The sequence below is a fragment of the Mandrillus leucophaeus genome, unplaced genomic scaffold, assembly GCF_000951045.1.
Source record: "Mandrillus leucophaeus isolate KB7577 unplaced genomic scaffold, Mleu.le_1.0 Scaffold18, whole genome shotgun sequence".
In the NCBI taxonomy this organism is placed as follows: domain Eukaryota; kingdom Metazoa; phylum Chordata; class Mammalia; order Primates; family Cercopithecidae; genus Mandrillus; species Mandrillus leucophaeus.
Genome location: NW_012101809.1, coordinates 8,270,490 through 8,287,392, shown reverse-complemented (window position 1 = coordinate 8,287,392; position 16,903 = coordinate 8,270,490). Strand labels below are relative to the sequence as shown.

Below are 16,903 nucleotides of genomic sequence, written 5' to 3'. Positions count from 1 at the left end.
CCAGGACTCCAGAGCTGCCTCAGTCTAATGGCCTCCCAATTGGCTACTTTAACAAGAGACTTCCCTGGAAATTCCCACCTAGTCTGGTCTGCAGTCTTGTGGCTTTATACCAATAACGTAGCAAACTTTAAGACTCTCATGATTGGATTTGTTTCTAAATGGAGGAAAGGCCCATTGGACAACCGAGAGTTCTCTGTAAATAGAAGCCTTTCCGCCCATTCTGCATTCTGCATAAACTTTCTCTGTGCTATTCCCATATCACTGTAATTCTTAAAAAATATTTCAGACCACATGGATTTCATGATATTCAAGGCATGTAACTCAAACCTGAATTGATCTACTTTGGGGTCAGGAGAGGAAAAAAGAAAATCAAGGTATGGTAAATTACTTCTGCAACATCCTGACAGCACTAACTCTGTTGGATTAGAATTAGAGTTGAAAGTTTCGGGGTCATAGTGCAAGTAGCAGTTCTCCAGGAAGGTCCTTTTGATAGAATGAAAGTGAACACTGGACAACAATAAGATTATTCTGCATGGCTTCACTGGGTGATGCTACCATGTTATTGACCTTAAAACTTGGAGATAAACCAAGCAAAGGGCAAAACTGCAGCAAGGGGGGGCAGGGTGTGATGGCTCACACCTGTAATCCCAGCACTTTGGGAGGCCAAAACAGGTGGATCGCTCAAGGTTAGGGTTCAAGACCAGGCTGGCCAACATGGTGAAACCCAAACTCTACTAAAAGTACAAAAAAAAAAAATATTAGCCATGCGTGGTGGCGGGTTCCTGAAATCTCAGCTACTTGAGAGGCTGAGGCAGGAGAATTGATTGAACACAGGAGAAGGTTGCAGTGAATCAAGATCGTGCCACTGCACTCCAGTCTAGGTGACAAAGCAAGATTTCATCTAAAAACAAAATAAAACGAAAAAACTGCAGCAACAGGGAAAGCAGTGCCTGGGGAGAGGCATTTCCTAGAGTGTTACATGGAACCTAGTTCTGCAAAGGGTCTGTGGTCAAATGAGTTTATGAAAGACTATGGTAAAGTTAAATGTGTTCTTTTCTGCAAGGGCTGCTGTGACCCTTTAAGATACTAACGTACATTGTGAATCTCCACATGAGGAATGCTGTATGTATCATTGCCCCAAATTATCTCACCATAGAACTGTCATCAGTTTTCAGGATTTTTTTTCTGTAGAAGAATACACTTTCAGAAATACGATAGCATTAAAATGACAAGGTTAGAAATATTGGGCATGCAGTCTGTCCCAAATACTATGACAGTGCTTTATAAATTCCATCTCATTTTAGTCTCACGACTTTCTAGACCAAACACTAGTTTCATCTCCATTTTGCAGATGAGAAACTGAGATTTAATATAAGTCACTTAATCTATAAGTGACGGAGCCAGGTCTGATTCTGAAAAGGGATCATATCATTTCTGAACCCCAAAGGTGGAATTTTGAATTTGTTCTCATACATACTACTATAACCACTTATTTAGCACTTACTACATGGCAATCACTTTTCACAAGAAAATTGTTGTTATTATTGTAAGTGTTCCCGTTATTATCATCCCAGGTCCTCGTGAATAAAATATAAAAATTCAATGCATTTCCAAACTCCTCAAAGGATTTTAGAAATGATATGTGCAAGTACGCAGGCTTAGAAATGTTGAGTCACTTGGAAGAACTGCTCGTATCCATGTTTTACTTTGTGCATGAATAATGGCAAAAAACTGCTCAGCACTTTTCCTACACGTCTACCTTGTTTAAGCTGCAACTGGAAAGGGATTAATGTATGCTAATTCCACACAACAAGCTAAAGCCCATTTATCACAAGTTTCCATTCCTCAGCAAAACACACACAAATGCACCGAAGTGTTGGGCAAACTAAGAAATGCAGCTGCTGTTGTGTGGAGCAATAATAGGTCTGTTTATAGTCAGGCACAGATCAGCAAACAGAAGCCACCCACAGAACACAGAGGGCAGTGGTAGTCAGTCTCTGGCCACTGCTGCTGACTGCTTCCTGCTTCCTGCTTCCTGCCTCTGAGAAGTGACTGACTGATGCAGAGATGGGGAGGGCGAAAGGATAACACACATTTTAGAACTGGGATACAGAAGTTCATTTTCCCAGAATAATATGCTAATTACTTAACAGTGTTAATGCTGCTTGTTGAAGAATGATGATTTAAGTGTAAATGATTTAGAATTGAAAGACTTAACCTGGGGATGGGGAGAGATAGGAGGAAGGAAAGAGAAGGGAAAAGGTTCATTTGTGTGTGTGTGTGTGTGTGTGTGTGTGTGTGTGTGTGTGTGTGCGCGCGCACGCATGCGCATGCATGCATATGCGAGTTTGCTTTCTGTGTTGCTGACAGCTTGGACAAAGTAATTTTCTCTCTTAGTTTTCCATTTATTTCAAATGTCAACCTTTTCAAGCAAGCTCAGTATTCTTAGTTGCTTCATATCACTGGTATTCTGGTTATGCTGAAAGAGCATTTAGCTGGGAGTGAAAAGTTTAGCTTTATTTCAACCTCTAACCATTCCAATCATCTGTGGCCCCTCTTTGAGCCTCCATTGTTCCCTGAAAAATGAAGGATTTGTGTTAGAAGATTGCCTTTAAAACATCTTCCTAATATAATTTCCTTGATGTGATGATGGTATTGTGATAATAATGAGAGAGAGAGAGAGAGAGAGAGATCTTTTAGAGTTACAGGTGGTTAAATTATAGGTTTTCCAAGATTTACTTCAAAATAATCCAGTGGTTGGAGGTTGTGGGAACTGGATAAAATAAGATTGGCTGTCAGTTGATGGTTGTTGAAGCTGGGTGGTAGGTACAAGAGGCTTCATTTCTGTATTCTCTGTGTGTGTGTGTGTGTGTGGTTGCATGCACACATATCCATACACATATACACACGTATGCATATATGTGTACATATACCTGTCTTCCAAACTTAAGAGTACATGATTTATTATTCCTACTGCTCCTTTTAAAACTTAATATTTCAACTTGTGCCAGTTGTTAATTTGCTTCTTGTGCTATAGTCTTAGTCCTAATCCCCATCCTCAGAAATATATATTTTACTGAAATTAGCCCAGGATTGAGTATATAGAAAGTGTGTGTGTGTGTGTGTGTGTGCACGTGCGTATATGATGATTCGGGTTCAAGTCTTAGTTCTTCCGTTTACTAGTAAGTTCTAAGTCCTTTTAAAACAATGCTAACCAATGAGAACTTCATTGCTATCTGTTTAATGGGATCATAATCACTGCCTTCCATTTGTGAAAATCAATTGTGATAATGTCTATGACAAATGGAAGGTGTTCTCTTCCCCTGATCACATCCTACCAGTTGCACGGTGAGTTCTGAAGAATTTCTGGACTTCTCTACCGATGGTACTGAGAGCTTTCTTTCCTAATTTTGAACCAAAAGAAAATTTGCCTTGGATGTTTCACGTCAGTGGGACACCCCCCCACCTCATCTTTACACACAAACTCACATACTCCCATTTCAAAACTGAGGTGATGCTTGACTTACAGGGGAGAGAAAATAGTGGGGGGTTCCTTATATTCAGTGCCTCCTGAAAGCCAACTCTCCTGAAATGACTATTTTCATTTTTCACCAAAACTATGTGATTAGATGCAATATGCTTTCCAGTATCAATACAGAGTGGCTGAGATGTAATCCTGAAAAAAGTAGAGCAGAAGCAACTGAGAATCTTGTCTGAGACCATCAGTGTTATAGTCACTTATTCTTGAACTTTTTTACCTGGGTGACTAGAACATTGCCCTCTCAGCTCACACCAGAGAAAACCACAGAAAATGGCGATTAAAGGTCACCTGTATTTCTGGGTATCAGAGTTTGCTTAAGTTGATGGAAGGTAAAGGTCAGCACCAAGGCTTCCCTGGAGTACATGTGGCTTGTCTTTTATGCGTGAGCTACGCTACGTTTGCAAAATGTCAGCTTTTAAGAGGATAGAAATTAATTGCAAAGTCTACAGGTACAACAGGTTTGACTGTGAGATGGCAGAAGGTGTACAGGTGGAGAGAAGTGTTTTCCAGACTGCGCTTTAAGGCGAAACTCAGGGAGGGAGACTCTTTTATGGAGGCAGAGGCTTCTGTTTTGTCTGGGAGAAAAACTCACTGTATTTGAGAGGCTGGAGCATCTTGGTGAGGGCTGTCAGAGCTTTTGGGAAATTGTTGAGACAATTCCCCAAACAGGTGGCATATCCCTCCTTCAGCATGTCAGCGGCTGGCCTTGTGAAATATTCACTTGGCCATCAGTTTCCTGTGTACAGAAATACAAGCATGCTCCATCACTTTGCTTTTCTTTCTCTCACGTATGACAACTTTCCAATTATTTTTCTCACATGACAACTACTGGAGTAGGGGTGAGGGGGTGGTTGAATTCACAAATATATTCCTGCATGTGGTTTTATTGGCAATCTGTTTTGCTTTGTGGAAAAAGTTTACACTCAGAGTATAATAAAATACAATTATTATATTGTTATAAATATTGATTGATAATACTAGCAGCAGTAGAAATGAAATCTAGTAATTACGTGACTTACTATGTGCTTGGCACTTTTCTCACTGCTTGACATACATTAGCTCACTTAATCCTCATAAGAACCCAGTGACGTATATACCATTGTTATTAATTTGCCACATAAGGTACATTAAGGTGAAGCAACTTGCCCAAGACCACATAGCTACTTAGAGTGGGACTTGAATACAGACAGCCTGGCCCTGGGGTCTGCAGTTTTCATTGCTTTGCTGCAGAGCAGGAACATTTGGAGTGGGAGTAGGGGTGGGCCTAGATGCATCCCATGTCAGTCATGTGACGTGCTTCTTGTGTGTATACCCCACATGGTTTTCCGGGACTTACCATGCTTGCGTGTGAACCATTTGAACCTCTCATAGTGTCTCACCTGCCCAGTTCTCTACTCATTTTTCTCTGCTCTGTTTCCCCTCCCCAGCCCCCCTGGTGGACCTCACTCCAACCCACAGTGGATCTGCCATGCTGATGCTGCTCTCAGTGGTGTTTGTGGGGCTGGCGGTGTTCGTCATCTACAAGTTTAAAAGGTGCGTGTCCCTCCCTCCACGTCCCCCCACCCCTGACCTCTTCCTTCTCCCTGACAGGTTCAGAAGCATGTGTTACAGTGATGTGCACAGCAGTGATGGTTTCTATTAATATTTTAGGAAGATCCCGGGGATTAATGTTTATGCCCAGATGCAGAATGAGAAAGAACAAGAGATGATCAGTCCAGTCAGTCACTCTGAAAGCAGGCCCAATGTCCCTCAGACTGAACTAAGGAGGCCTGGCCAGCTTATAGATGAGAAGGTGGAATCCCAGCTCATAGGTAAATGATTCCCAGTAGCCACCAGCTGTTCAGCTGAGTAGGCAATGGCTGACTCTCTCTCTAACCCCTTTCTGGCTTGACATAACCACTTTCTTCTGCTCTAACAGCCCTGAGAGAAACAGCTAAGATGGCTTTTTCCCTGCCTCCTCTCATTTGGGATGGGGGAAAAACAAACAAACCTCTTGCTTCTATCTAGTTTTTTTCTCTCATTAGTTTATTCCTCCTTTTGCAAAACCCTCCCTAAAATATTGGGCTTAAAATGTTAAAATGTTATATGTTTATGGGCAAACAGCAAAGCATTTGCTTTAATAGTGTATAAGAAGGAGAGGCCTCAGAGGCTAGGGCTGGTGGACCAGAGGGCAGGGCAGGGTTTGCAGGACACGATATGTATTGACTAGTATGAAACGTGGTAACCTCAACTGGATACAGCCCTAAGGAGGGCAGACTGCTCCGGAACACCAGTAGAGGAGTGACATAATGAGAGTGGCCAGCCTGATCATCCGGGGAATTTTTTTTTTTTTTTTACATCTATTGGTAGTCTAGGAACTTTCCCTCAGGAGATTTGGAACCTAAGATTGAGGACAAGAGGCATAAAGTTTGCAGACATCCAGGGAGTGGAGCAATCCTGAGAGAGACCACTGGTGGGTGAGACTATTACAGAGCAGATTAGCAAAGTTCTTCCTCTTTTTTGACTGTCCCTTACCAGAAGTTGTCAAATGGACTTTGTCATATTTCATTGGTGCTCTCTCTGCCCATGAAGTAGGCACGGGAATCCAACAATGAGGTGTAGAGAATCTGACGTTCACTTGCTAAATTCTGCTATTTGTTGCAGAAGAAATTTTCCAGGAAGCTAGGCAAACCCATGAAGCCACTATTGCTGATCCATTTCTCTCTTTGGTTCCTCCTGTCTGTTGGCGTTAGGAGTTGAAGCCTTATATGTTTACATTTAGATCCTGCATTGCTGGCAACAGTGAATAAATTATTATATAACTATTCATGCTCCACTCTAATGTGATAAAGACCTAGAAGGCCTTTACATACAATTTTTAATCTTACTTGGAAAACAATGAGTATGTAAATGGAAACATAACCCTCTTTAAATGAATATGGGAAAGGTCTGTGGCTGTGTTAAGGGGAAATTTAAATGCAGTGACTGGTTCCTATCATAGATAATGATAACTGCAGTCACATCTGGTGTCCAATTTTCACAGTACACTTTCTTTTATTTGAGGAGACGAGGTAATAAATGTGTAATTGCTTGGGGTTAAAAAGAATAAAAGCCTTTTCTGTCTTCAAGTCCAGAGAGGCATTCACCCTGTCTACTCATTCCTAAAGCTTCTAAGTGCATGTTTTGGGATCATTTGGTTCTCAGCTGCATTTCCGTAGGGTATGAAGCACAACCTCTACTTGCTTTATTAAAGTAGTAATTCCTCCTTCACCAGGAAGATATCGCAGCACATTGCAAAGTCTCTGACACCTTTCCCTTTCCAGTGTCATTAAATGAGTAAGTGTTACACGTTTTCTCTTAGGAGAGTAGCTTTACCCTCCCCTCCCTCCCCTTCTACTCAACCTGGTGACTCATCTCTCCGATTGCAAAGAGCAAGACACGCCACTCCGCCTTCAACGCCAAAGCGGGGATCTGCTGGGGCACAGTATGCAATTTAAGGAAAACCCCCAAAGGCTACAGGCGACCTGCTGATCAGGAAAGAGTTTCGCTCTTGTCAAGTACATCATCCTTCATGACCACTAACTTTGTGTTTCTTTTCTTTCCTTTGTTGTTCTGTTTCCTGTTTTGCCAGGAAGTATTTCCATAGTTGCTGAGAATCAAAGCACAAAAGAAATCCCTACCTATGTAAATGTTTGAATGGAGGACGCCAGTAAAAAAACAAAACAAAAACAAAACATAAAATATAAACAATCAAAATCCAAACAAACAAACAAACAAACACTCACTGCATCGGGACTTTTTAATTCTTCAGACACAGACAACAAGGGTTTTTAGCTTTAAGCCTGTGCATGTGGATGATACTCTGAGAACATGTCTGGAGGGGCAGTGTACAGGTGCTCTATTTTAATGGAAAACACTCCCCTCTCCCTCTTTCTTCTTCTCCTCTCTCTTTTTTCTGATCGGTCGTGTTTGTAGAAAATTCATAACATATATAGGCCAAGGAAATCTGCATGTATTTTTGGAAATATTCTTGGCTCCAGATTATCAGCTATTTTAGCATTAAAGGCTGATGGGTGGATTAGCTACCCCAGCTCCTTTCATAAGACACAAAGACATGCACAGGAGTTTGAAACCCTGAGCTGTTTCTCTGTTCCACTTTCCATATTGTCATTTCCCTTCTAAGTTAGCTTTGGTAGCTCTGTTGGTCAGCAGTGGCCACGAGGCTGCTTTCTGCACTCTCTGTGGCCACAGGAACAAAGATGCGAGTTGAAGATCCCTTTGTGCCGGTAGAATAAGGAAGGCAGGGAGGCAAAGCATGTCAGAAATGGACCTCGGTTTCCTGTTCACCTCTTTCCACCATGATTGCCTCCCCTTGCAGCTTTCCCTCCTCCTGCCCCAACTGCAGTAGGAAATGGAATCCCATTAGTTACCCATTGTCCTGTCTTCACATTTGTTTGTCATCCATGTGTGACCCTGATCTGTTGATATCTTTGAATGTCTTCCTTCCAAACCCCAAGTAAGTTGTCCTTCAACTGTTCTTAATTTTTCTTCCCAAACATATTGCTAGATTCTGGACATTAACCCTGATGTTTCCTAAATACTGGCCTGGCCTCTGCCGCCCCTGCCTCCACCACTCGCAAGTTTCTGAGCCCTTTGTCAGTTTTGTACATTCCCAAGCATGCCAGCTTCTGTGCCCATGGACCTTACTGCATCCTGCACAGCAGGGTTCAGTTTCATGTATCTTTGTCTTTTCCTCTAGAACCTGCCTTTTTCAAATATCCCCGCCTTTTCCCACCTGCAAACGTATACTGTATGTGAAAGAGTTGATATATGCAAAGCAATTCAAACCTGGCCATGTACTTTGGAAAAGAAAGCATAGAGATGAATTGTGGTGTTCTCACACCTTAACGAAAATCTCGTGCAATCTGATTCCAGAAGATTCTTGTGAGAAATGTTTTGAATGTGTGACAGTTTTGCAGGGCAGTTTCCTCCTGTGATGGTTGCTGTTACCCGGTATTTCCACTCTCACAATAGAATAGAAATGTTTGTGAAATAAAACTGATTTTAACTAGAAGGAGAAACAGGTTAATGGACTTTGTGTTTAAGAGTATCAAACAGTCTGAGAGAATAAATGGGGGAATTATCTTACGTTAGGGTGAGAGTTTGATTATTTAGGATGATCCCAGTGATTTCATGTGTGCTCTCTGACCTCTGAGTATCGTAGTATCATTAAAGGAAAGATTTATGTCTGTATAAAGGAGAAAAGTTAGCTGATTGTCAAAAAAGATTGGCGCAAAGCATGAAGAAACCCCAGTTTTCCCCAGAGTAATCATGAAAGGAGGCCCAGAGAAAGAGGGAGACAAAAGCCTGTTCAGCAGAGGCCCCTTTAGTATTACGACTGGGCAGAGACCACTATAAACTATAGGAGAAAGAAGTTCTGATAAACCACTATAAACTATAGGAGAAAGAAGTTCTGAGTATGCTCAGCCTCCTTCTTTGCTATGTCCCTAAGCCAACAGTGTATAACCCAGGCCCTGGTGATAATGAGGGTGTCCTAAAGATCCTGATGTCCATGACTTCATGTCGTTCAGGCACAGAAAGAATAGCAAAGCTGCTGTCAGAAGTTTATCAGGCAGAGATGTTTACGGTTGAGGATACCCCATATGAATCTGGGAAATGGGCTAGGCCTGAGGCAGCCACCTATTTGTAGAACTCAATTGATCCCCAACCTGCCAGGCTTCCTATCTCATAGGAAACATCCTCATTGATCCTCTTCAGTTGGAGCCTCCCAAATTTAATCTGGAAGACAAAGTGTTGGAAAACCAAAAGAGGCTCACTCAGACCAGCACAGGGAGTCCTCAGAGTTGCAGTTCAATTCATTTTAATTAGAAAAGTATGAAAAAGGAATAACACTCTTATTCTAGCACAGTGCCTTGCCTAGAGTAGTAGTATGAAAATTACTTGTTGAAGAAATAAATGAATGGAAAGACATAGGGAAGAATGGGCTGTAAATCCTAATTAAAAATAGAGGTAGACATGAGATGCCTGGCATTTTGGAAAGTGACCAAAGATGGCCAGCTAGAGATCTAGCATCTCCAGGATCCTCATGTGCCTCTCCTCAAAGCTTCCTCCCATCTGTAGGAGATTAGTGAGGCAAGGTGCTGCTCAGAGAGGAGGACCTCATTGTTCTTATGACCTTGGCCAGTTGTTCTCAAAGTGTGGTACCTGAATCAGCAGTATCACCATCACTTGGGCTTGTTAGAGATCCAGATTCTGGATCCATACTCCATACCTACTGAATTAGAAACTCTAGGGGATGAGTAGTGGTGTTCTCTATTGCTAAGTGATAGTGGGCCCAGCCATCTATTTTAACGAGCCCTCCCAGTGACTGTGATACATACTAAAGTTTGAGAACCATTGTACTAGGCCATTCCGGCTGACTCACAAAGAGAAGGCAGTAATGAGAGCCTACAAATGGGAGGGACCTAAGTGCCTACCTACTCACTAATCGCAGGTGCAAACACACAAGGAGTTTGGTGGGCTTAAGGTCAGAGGAATGTGTAGGGAGGAATGTATGTGGAAGCTAAGATTCAGGGCAAGCTAAAAATCCGATACTGCAACGTTTTCCAAAATCCCAGAAGGCAAACTGTGCATGTTCTACCCTGAACCACCCACGCAACACTTTCTCCCTTGCCTTATTTTTAATTGGATTCACTGTCCAAAATGCAGAGGTTTGCTTTGCTTTTTTTCAGAAGTTCCAAACAGCAACTTTGAGAGCAATGGGGTGCTTGGCAGCTGTTCTGTGTTTTCCAGGAATCCAACTGAGCATTGAAATCTCTCATTTGCCGACTTATTTTTATAGGAAGCCAATTTAAAAAAAAAAAAAAAGAAAGTTTTCTTATAGTATTGGAACTACTTCTAATTTTAAAATGACTTTTTTGATGTATTTTTTGTTAAATACTATGTAGTGTAATGTATAATTGCTCTTGTTTATTGCTTTTACAATCATATTTATTAAACAGATAATGTCTCTAAAGTCTTTGCCTCAGGTATTTTTTTTTTAATCCTAAACCCTTGGTGTTCATTCTAAATATAGAAGTGTTGCATGTATAGGATTTCATAGAGGCTAATTGCATAAGAAATAGTAAACACCACAGGCTTGAGGTTTTTTGCTGTTTTTTTTTTTTCACTAACAAGGCAGAATGTATGTACTACCTGAATTCTACCTGCATTTCAATTAACTATATAATGTCTGTTTATTAAATTACTTTGATTTAAAAATTAGTCCAAACTGGTTATTTTAGAATGAGTACATGCTCATTATTATTAGTTCAGAATTAGAAATTATGGATGGGGAACAAACTCATAAACTCATTCAAATTTGTTCATAACCTTGTGATTACCAAAAGACCAAACCTGCATGGAATGAACTGAAACATGGGGAGTGGTAAAAAACAGCAGATGAGTAAAAACAGCTGTGGACCTGGAATCAGGAAAGAGGAGTTCGCCTCTGGCTATGCCAGCTGTGTGACCTTGAGCAAATCATTTTAACAGATAAGAGCTTTAGTGCTCTCATGCATATAATTTGGAAGAAGATCCCTTCCAGCTCTGCCTTTCCAAATACTATGGGTGAGTCATTCCCCCAGAGTCCCAACTATTTGATTTAAAGTTAGCAGGAAATAACGTGATAGACTGGATCCATCTTTTCAGCCCTGTGGCTCACCTATGTAAGTGGCATTTCTCCGTGGACATCATTGGGTGTTGATATTTGGCTGAAACATTCGTACAGGCATAAAACCCTCCCTAGCCTTCCCGAAGGCCCAGACAGAGTGGTGTTGCCTCATTAGCTCAATGTCGGCATGTGTGAAACTTCCTGTTACTTTAGGTGGCCCTAAACCTTTCCATTTCCACAGACTAAATTCCTGAATCTTTATTCCTTTCCAGGCCAGAGCCCATGCACCTCCTACCTATCAGGAGCAATGTATCACCTGTGTCAGGCAATCAGCAAGCATCCCTATACATGTCAAACAGAGGGGAGTTAATACACAAAATGTGTGCTGGGTTAATGGACGAACAAAAATACCAAATAGGAACAGGTGAGGCAACCCTAAGATCAGCCTCAATAGGAAGCCTCTCACTTCCGTGTGCTAGAGAGAGCCCGATATTACCAGTTCCCTGGAGCCAGGACTACCAGGTTGAAGCTGCAGTCGTGGAGGACTTGTCTGGCAGGAGCTGGAGCCATAGAGGAGACGTGACTACCGCCTGTCCTGTGATGCTGCCCAAGCAGAGGGGTAGGGAGAAGTAGCTTGCTTTTTCCCTTGCTCTGGTCCTCTCAGCTGTTGCCGTCCCTTTTAACTGCACAAACCCAGCCACAAGCCAGTGGGCCGTGGAGCGTGGGAAATGTTGTTTTCTGGAATACAAAGTGAACTGGGAGGGAGTGGGAAATGGATTTGAGAGAACACAGGCAGGTGACTGGCACAGCACCCCTTTCATGGCCAGCCCTTATCATAACCAATATATCTCCCCCAACCCAAATGCACCAGGTACTGTAACTCACACCTGTAATCCCAGCGCTTTGGGAGGCCAAGGCGAGGGGTTGGGGGAGTTGCTTGAGCCCAGGAGTTCCAGTCTGCAGTGAGTTACGATCATGCCACTGCACTCCAGCCTGGACAGCAGAGCAGGACCTTGTGTCTGAAAAATAATATGTAATCCCAGCACTTTAGGAGGCTGAGGCGGGCAGCTCACATGAGGCTAGGAGTTGGAGACCAGACTGGCTAACATGGTGAAACCCTGTCTCTACTAAAAATACAAAAATTAGCTGGGCGTGGTGGTGCATGCCTGTAATCCTAGCTACTCTGGAAGCTGAGGCACAAGAATCACTTGAACCCGAGAGGCAGAGGTTGCAGTGAGCCAGGATTGCGCCACTGCACTCCAGCCTGGGCGACAAAGTGAGACTGTCTCAAATAATAATAATAATAATAAATAGTAGGTGCTCCTTTCTCTGTGACTATGTTCACATATTTTTCTTTAAACATCACGTATTTAGAACTTGGCTGTATGTTTATGTGTGGCACTTATGCCTTTCTTACCAAATTCTACACTCATTTAAAGAAGCATCTTTATTTTATTTTTTTCATTTTATTATTTCAGCACTTAGGACTGGGCATTGCCATTAGGGGGCACTAGATAAATGTTTGCTGGAATTCAGTCCTTGATTTTCAGCTTTGTGTTGTGAGCAAGTCCATTTTATTCAGCGATGATCTCTGAGGTGGTTCACAGTCCGATTCCTCTAACCCAGCTAGCACCTCTAATTACATGTTCAGTTGGTGTTTGTCAAGAATCAACATATCCCTGCCCATCTCTGTTACCACTCAAGCTGCTGTATTCCCGGAGCTATTCTTAGACATTAAGTGAAATAATTGCAGTTTAGGAAGAAGAAAAAAAAAAAAGAAGGCTAGAAACTAGCATAAAAAACAAAGGTCTAAGTTTGATTTCTGGATTTGATTACCTATTCCCCAAGGAGTTAACAGTACTATGAAAATGCATGTTAGTCTGGGGCTTGTATAGTAGGGAAGTCCAAAATAATTCCAGATGGACAAATACAAGCAAATGGCTGTTACAAAGTTTTCATGTTAAACACATGAAAAGGGACCCGTGTTTTACAGCATAGAGATATTTATTGATCAGTACGTGGTGGACACTGTTTTAAGCAGTGAGAATCTTCTGCGAACAAGGCAGATGACATGTCTGCATTTATGAATTAATATCTGAGTAGGAACCATGAACAAATAATATAATTTAATGTAACATATGCAATGCCGTCAAACATACAGGAGAATTTCAATCTATCAAAATGTAAAAATAAACATGATAGGTGACAGGGCGGCCAGAGTGACTAGGGGTGGGGGTGGGAGATGGGGAGAGTTGGTCCTCGGAAACACAAATGTCTGGATGCTGAACGAAAACCTCTTCAGGATCTGAAGGCTAAAAAGGAAACAGCCACTTAGACAAATGCATTGTCCCAATATGTTCAAAAGCCACCTTAGAACAACCGCGCCCAGAAAACAATTTTGAACCTAAACAACGATTAGAAATGTTTGAGTTTAAGGGAAAATAGCTTTTCCATTGCACACAAGCAGGGTCTTTCCCAGAGATGATCTGTACAGTCAGTTGTACTATCATGTAACATACGTGTTTCCAAAATTACCACTCTATGCCAAATGGCATAATAAAGCCCAGAAAGCTTAGGGGAAAAGGCTGGGGCACAACACACAAAAACTTTGTCATATCTCAGTGTAATGTGTCTCCGGACACATTTTTTAAAAGGTACAAACCGAATAAAAATGGTAGCATAGTTTTACACACAATGAATAGTTAAATACACAAAATGCTTACCTTGAAAAACACTTGAAGTTTGCTTATGAGAGTGGGCGTTGGAATGTTTACAGCATGTGAGTTGTTGTGAAGTGGTAGGAGGGAAGTTACCTGAAATCTGACGGAAATGTGCAACACCAGATACAGACAATGTAGCTGTAATACACAAGGCAAGTGGACGGGGCTGGTAGATGTTTGAGGGGTGGGTGTGTGTGTGTGCACGCGTTCTATGTCCTTTTACACAGCTGGTTTCAGCTGGGTGCAGTTTTCTGCATTCATCTAATTTTTCTCATTGACAAAATCATGCATAAGCAAACACAGCATTTGAATTATCCTCAAATTCTTCCTTAATATATCAATTACAGTAGAACAAATTTATATTTTCAAAACTGCTTGATAGCAGAACTGACTAAAATTTAGGTGGTAGTTTAAAAGTACGGGTGGAGGGAAGAAACCCTACTTGACAGCACAGGAAAAAGATAAGGAAATCGTGCCAATCCTCATTAAAATTGTCATCTCAGACTAAGACCTTTCGGTATAGGGATCGGCAGCCCTATTAATTTACACAGATGTTAGAACATCATCCAATTTCCATCTACCCCAGCAACAAATATTTAGAAACAGGCTTTGGCCCAAGGAATGTTAAGTTGTGGTCAGAACCCCTTGTTAAAGAAAAACATGGCTGGCCGGGCACAGTGACTGACACCTGTAATCCTAGAACTTTGGGAGGTCGAGGAGTTTGAGATCAACCTGGGCAACATGGGGAAACCCCTTCTCTAATAAAAATACAAAAAATAGCTGGGTGTGGTGATACACACCTGTAATCCCAGCTATTCAGGAGGCTGAGGCATGAGAAGTGCTTGAGCCTGGCGGTTGGTGGTTGCAGTGAGCCAAGATTGCACCACTGCCCTCCAGCCTGGGCAACAGAGCAAGACTGTCTCCAAAAACAAACCAACAAAAAACATGGTGTGAAAAAGACATTTATGAAGTATTTGAAGAAAAGTAAAACAGCTGAAGATTTGAAATGTTTAAAAATAAACTCAAGGCCTCTAGATAATCATAAAACACTTTATAAACAACACTAAGTAAAATATTTCAATATATGCATTTATATTTATCTTCATAACATCTTTCTGTTTCTGTAAATATTAATAACTTGTAGATGCAGAAAAAGGATTCAGTAAGCACTATGTATAAACTAGTTAACAAACAATATATATGCATATAATAAAATATAATTTTGTTAAAACTTTTCTAAAGAATAAGGACTTGAGAAATTTTTCATGTGCTATTAAGAGAAAGCAGAATTTAAGACTTTACGTAGTATCATAGTTTGTACAGAAAATAAGGACAGAACGAGATGAAAAATAGTAACACAAGTTATTTCCAACTTGTAAAACTATTGGTGTTTTAATTCCCTTCATCTTTGTTTATATATTTTCTAAGATATTCTAATATTTGCTAATTAAGTTAATTATGTAATTATTGTAAATAATATATAAAAGTTATAGGAAAATTCATAATTGTTGACAGCATATACTTAAATTCCTTTAATAAGTTAAAAACAACTTCTCTAGATCTAAAGACAATTTTTTACCTTATGTTTATCAATTTAAATTCATATCGAGATACAAATATTTTTTGCAATTATGGCACCTGCAGTTTAACTCATGAAATTTCAGATGTTTAAAATTTTTAAACTGTTTAACTCTGTGATCCATGTGTATATATGTAGATACATGTACACACACACATATATATGCAGACATATATATACATTTATGTAATTAATACAATTTTATGGTATAAATGTAAGGTAAGTATGTGTACATACCTGTTTATACATTATTTTATTTTATTTATTTATTTTTGAGATGGAATTTTGTTCTTGTTGCCCAGGCTGGAGTGCAATGGGGCGATCTCGGCTCACTGCAACCTCCGCCTCCCGGGTTCAAGTGATTCTCCTGCCTCAGCCTCCCAAGTAGCTGGAATTACAGGCATGCACTACCACGCCTGGCTAATTTTGTATTTTTAGTAGAGGCTGGGTTTCTCCATGTTGTTCAGGCTGGTCTTGAACTCCCGACCTTCGGTGATCCGCCTGCCTCAGCCTCCCAAAGTGCTGGGATTACAGGTGTGAACCACCACACCCAGCCTAAACATTATTTAGATATGGGCACATACACACAGAAGTGAACACTCTTGCATAGATATAAAACAGCAATATGGTAATGGTAGTTAGCTATGGGTCATAAACATACAGAAACATTGCTATTAATGGGCCTAGACCCATTGCTTGACTGTGTGTTGAGTATTGCAAACCAATACTGTCTGAAGATGTTGTTGTTCCTCAGTAATCATGACTGGGGTAAGCAAGAGAAGTGAAGGCAGAAGAGTTATTTCTAGGGGAGAAGATGCGAACCTGCTGGAAGATACCCTTTTGCTTTAACTTGTGTAGCAGCCTTCTTAATTGCCCAACCAGCAGTCACTCACTTTCCTTAACACCTTTCAGCCACAAGAAGAATGCCAACCTTAGTTAGTAACAGCACCAAGATATAATACTCACATGCACATACATACATACATACATACATACATACATACATACTTGACTAATGACAGGGACTAGCCTCACCAAGTGTCTGCTGAATAACTGGAGGCAGGAGATTCTCTTTCGCCAAGGCTAGGGCACAGAAGCAATGCTGATAGTGAGGTTGTGAGTGAACCAAAGTCGCAGTGAAAAGTCCAGGGCCAAACACTGGCGTGAGCACATGTGACTACTAAGTGCAAAGGGGCAAAAGCTACCAAGATTTTAATTCCCAAGCACACAGTTCAAAGTTACCTAAAAATGAAAGATGTGATGAAGCAAAAGTGTAGAATGAGGAAGTTGTGAATGAAAACTATATTGATGTGAGGCCAGGCGCAGTGGCTCATGCCTGTAATCCCAGCAGTTTGGGAGGCCGAGGCGGGCAGATCACAAGGTGAGGAGATCGAGATCATCCTGGCGAACAC

At 41.2% G+C, this 16,903-nt stretch overlaps 1 protein-coding gene across 1 annotated transcript in view; it reads left to right on the top strand.

Moving 5' to 3' along the window:
- SORCS1 (sortilin-related VPS10 domain containing receptor 1) overlaps positions 1-7,238 on the top strand; it is a 450,233-nt gene extending 442,995 nt beyond the window's left edge. The window contains exons 25-27 of the mRNA XM_011977539.1: positions 4,969-5,074; positions 5,192-5,352; positions 7,152-7,238. Coding sequence (XP_011832929.1) covers positions 4,969-5,074; positions 5,192-5,352; positions 7,152-7,216 — 332 coding nt within the window. The 3' untranslated portion in view covers positions 7,217-7,238. The remainder of the gene's footprint in view (positions 1-4,968; positions 5,075-5,191; positions 5,353-7,151) is intronic.
- The last annotated feature ends 9,665 nt before the right edge of the window (positions 7,239-16,903 follow it).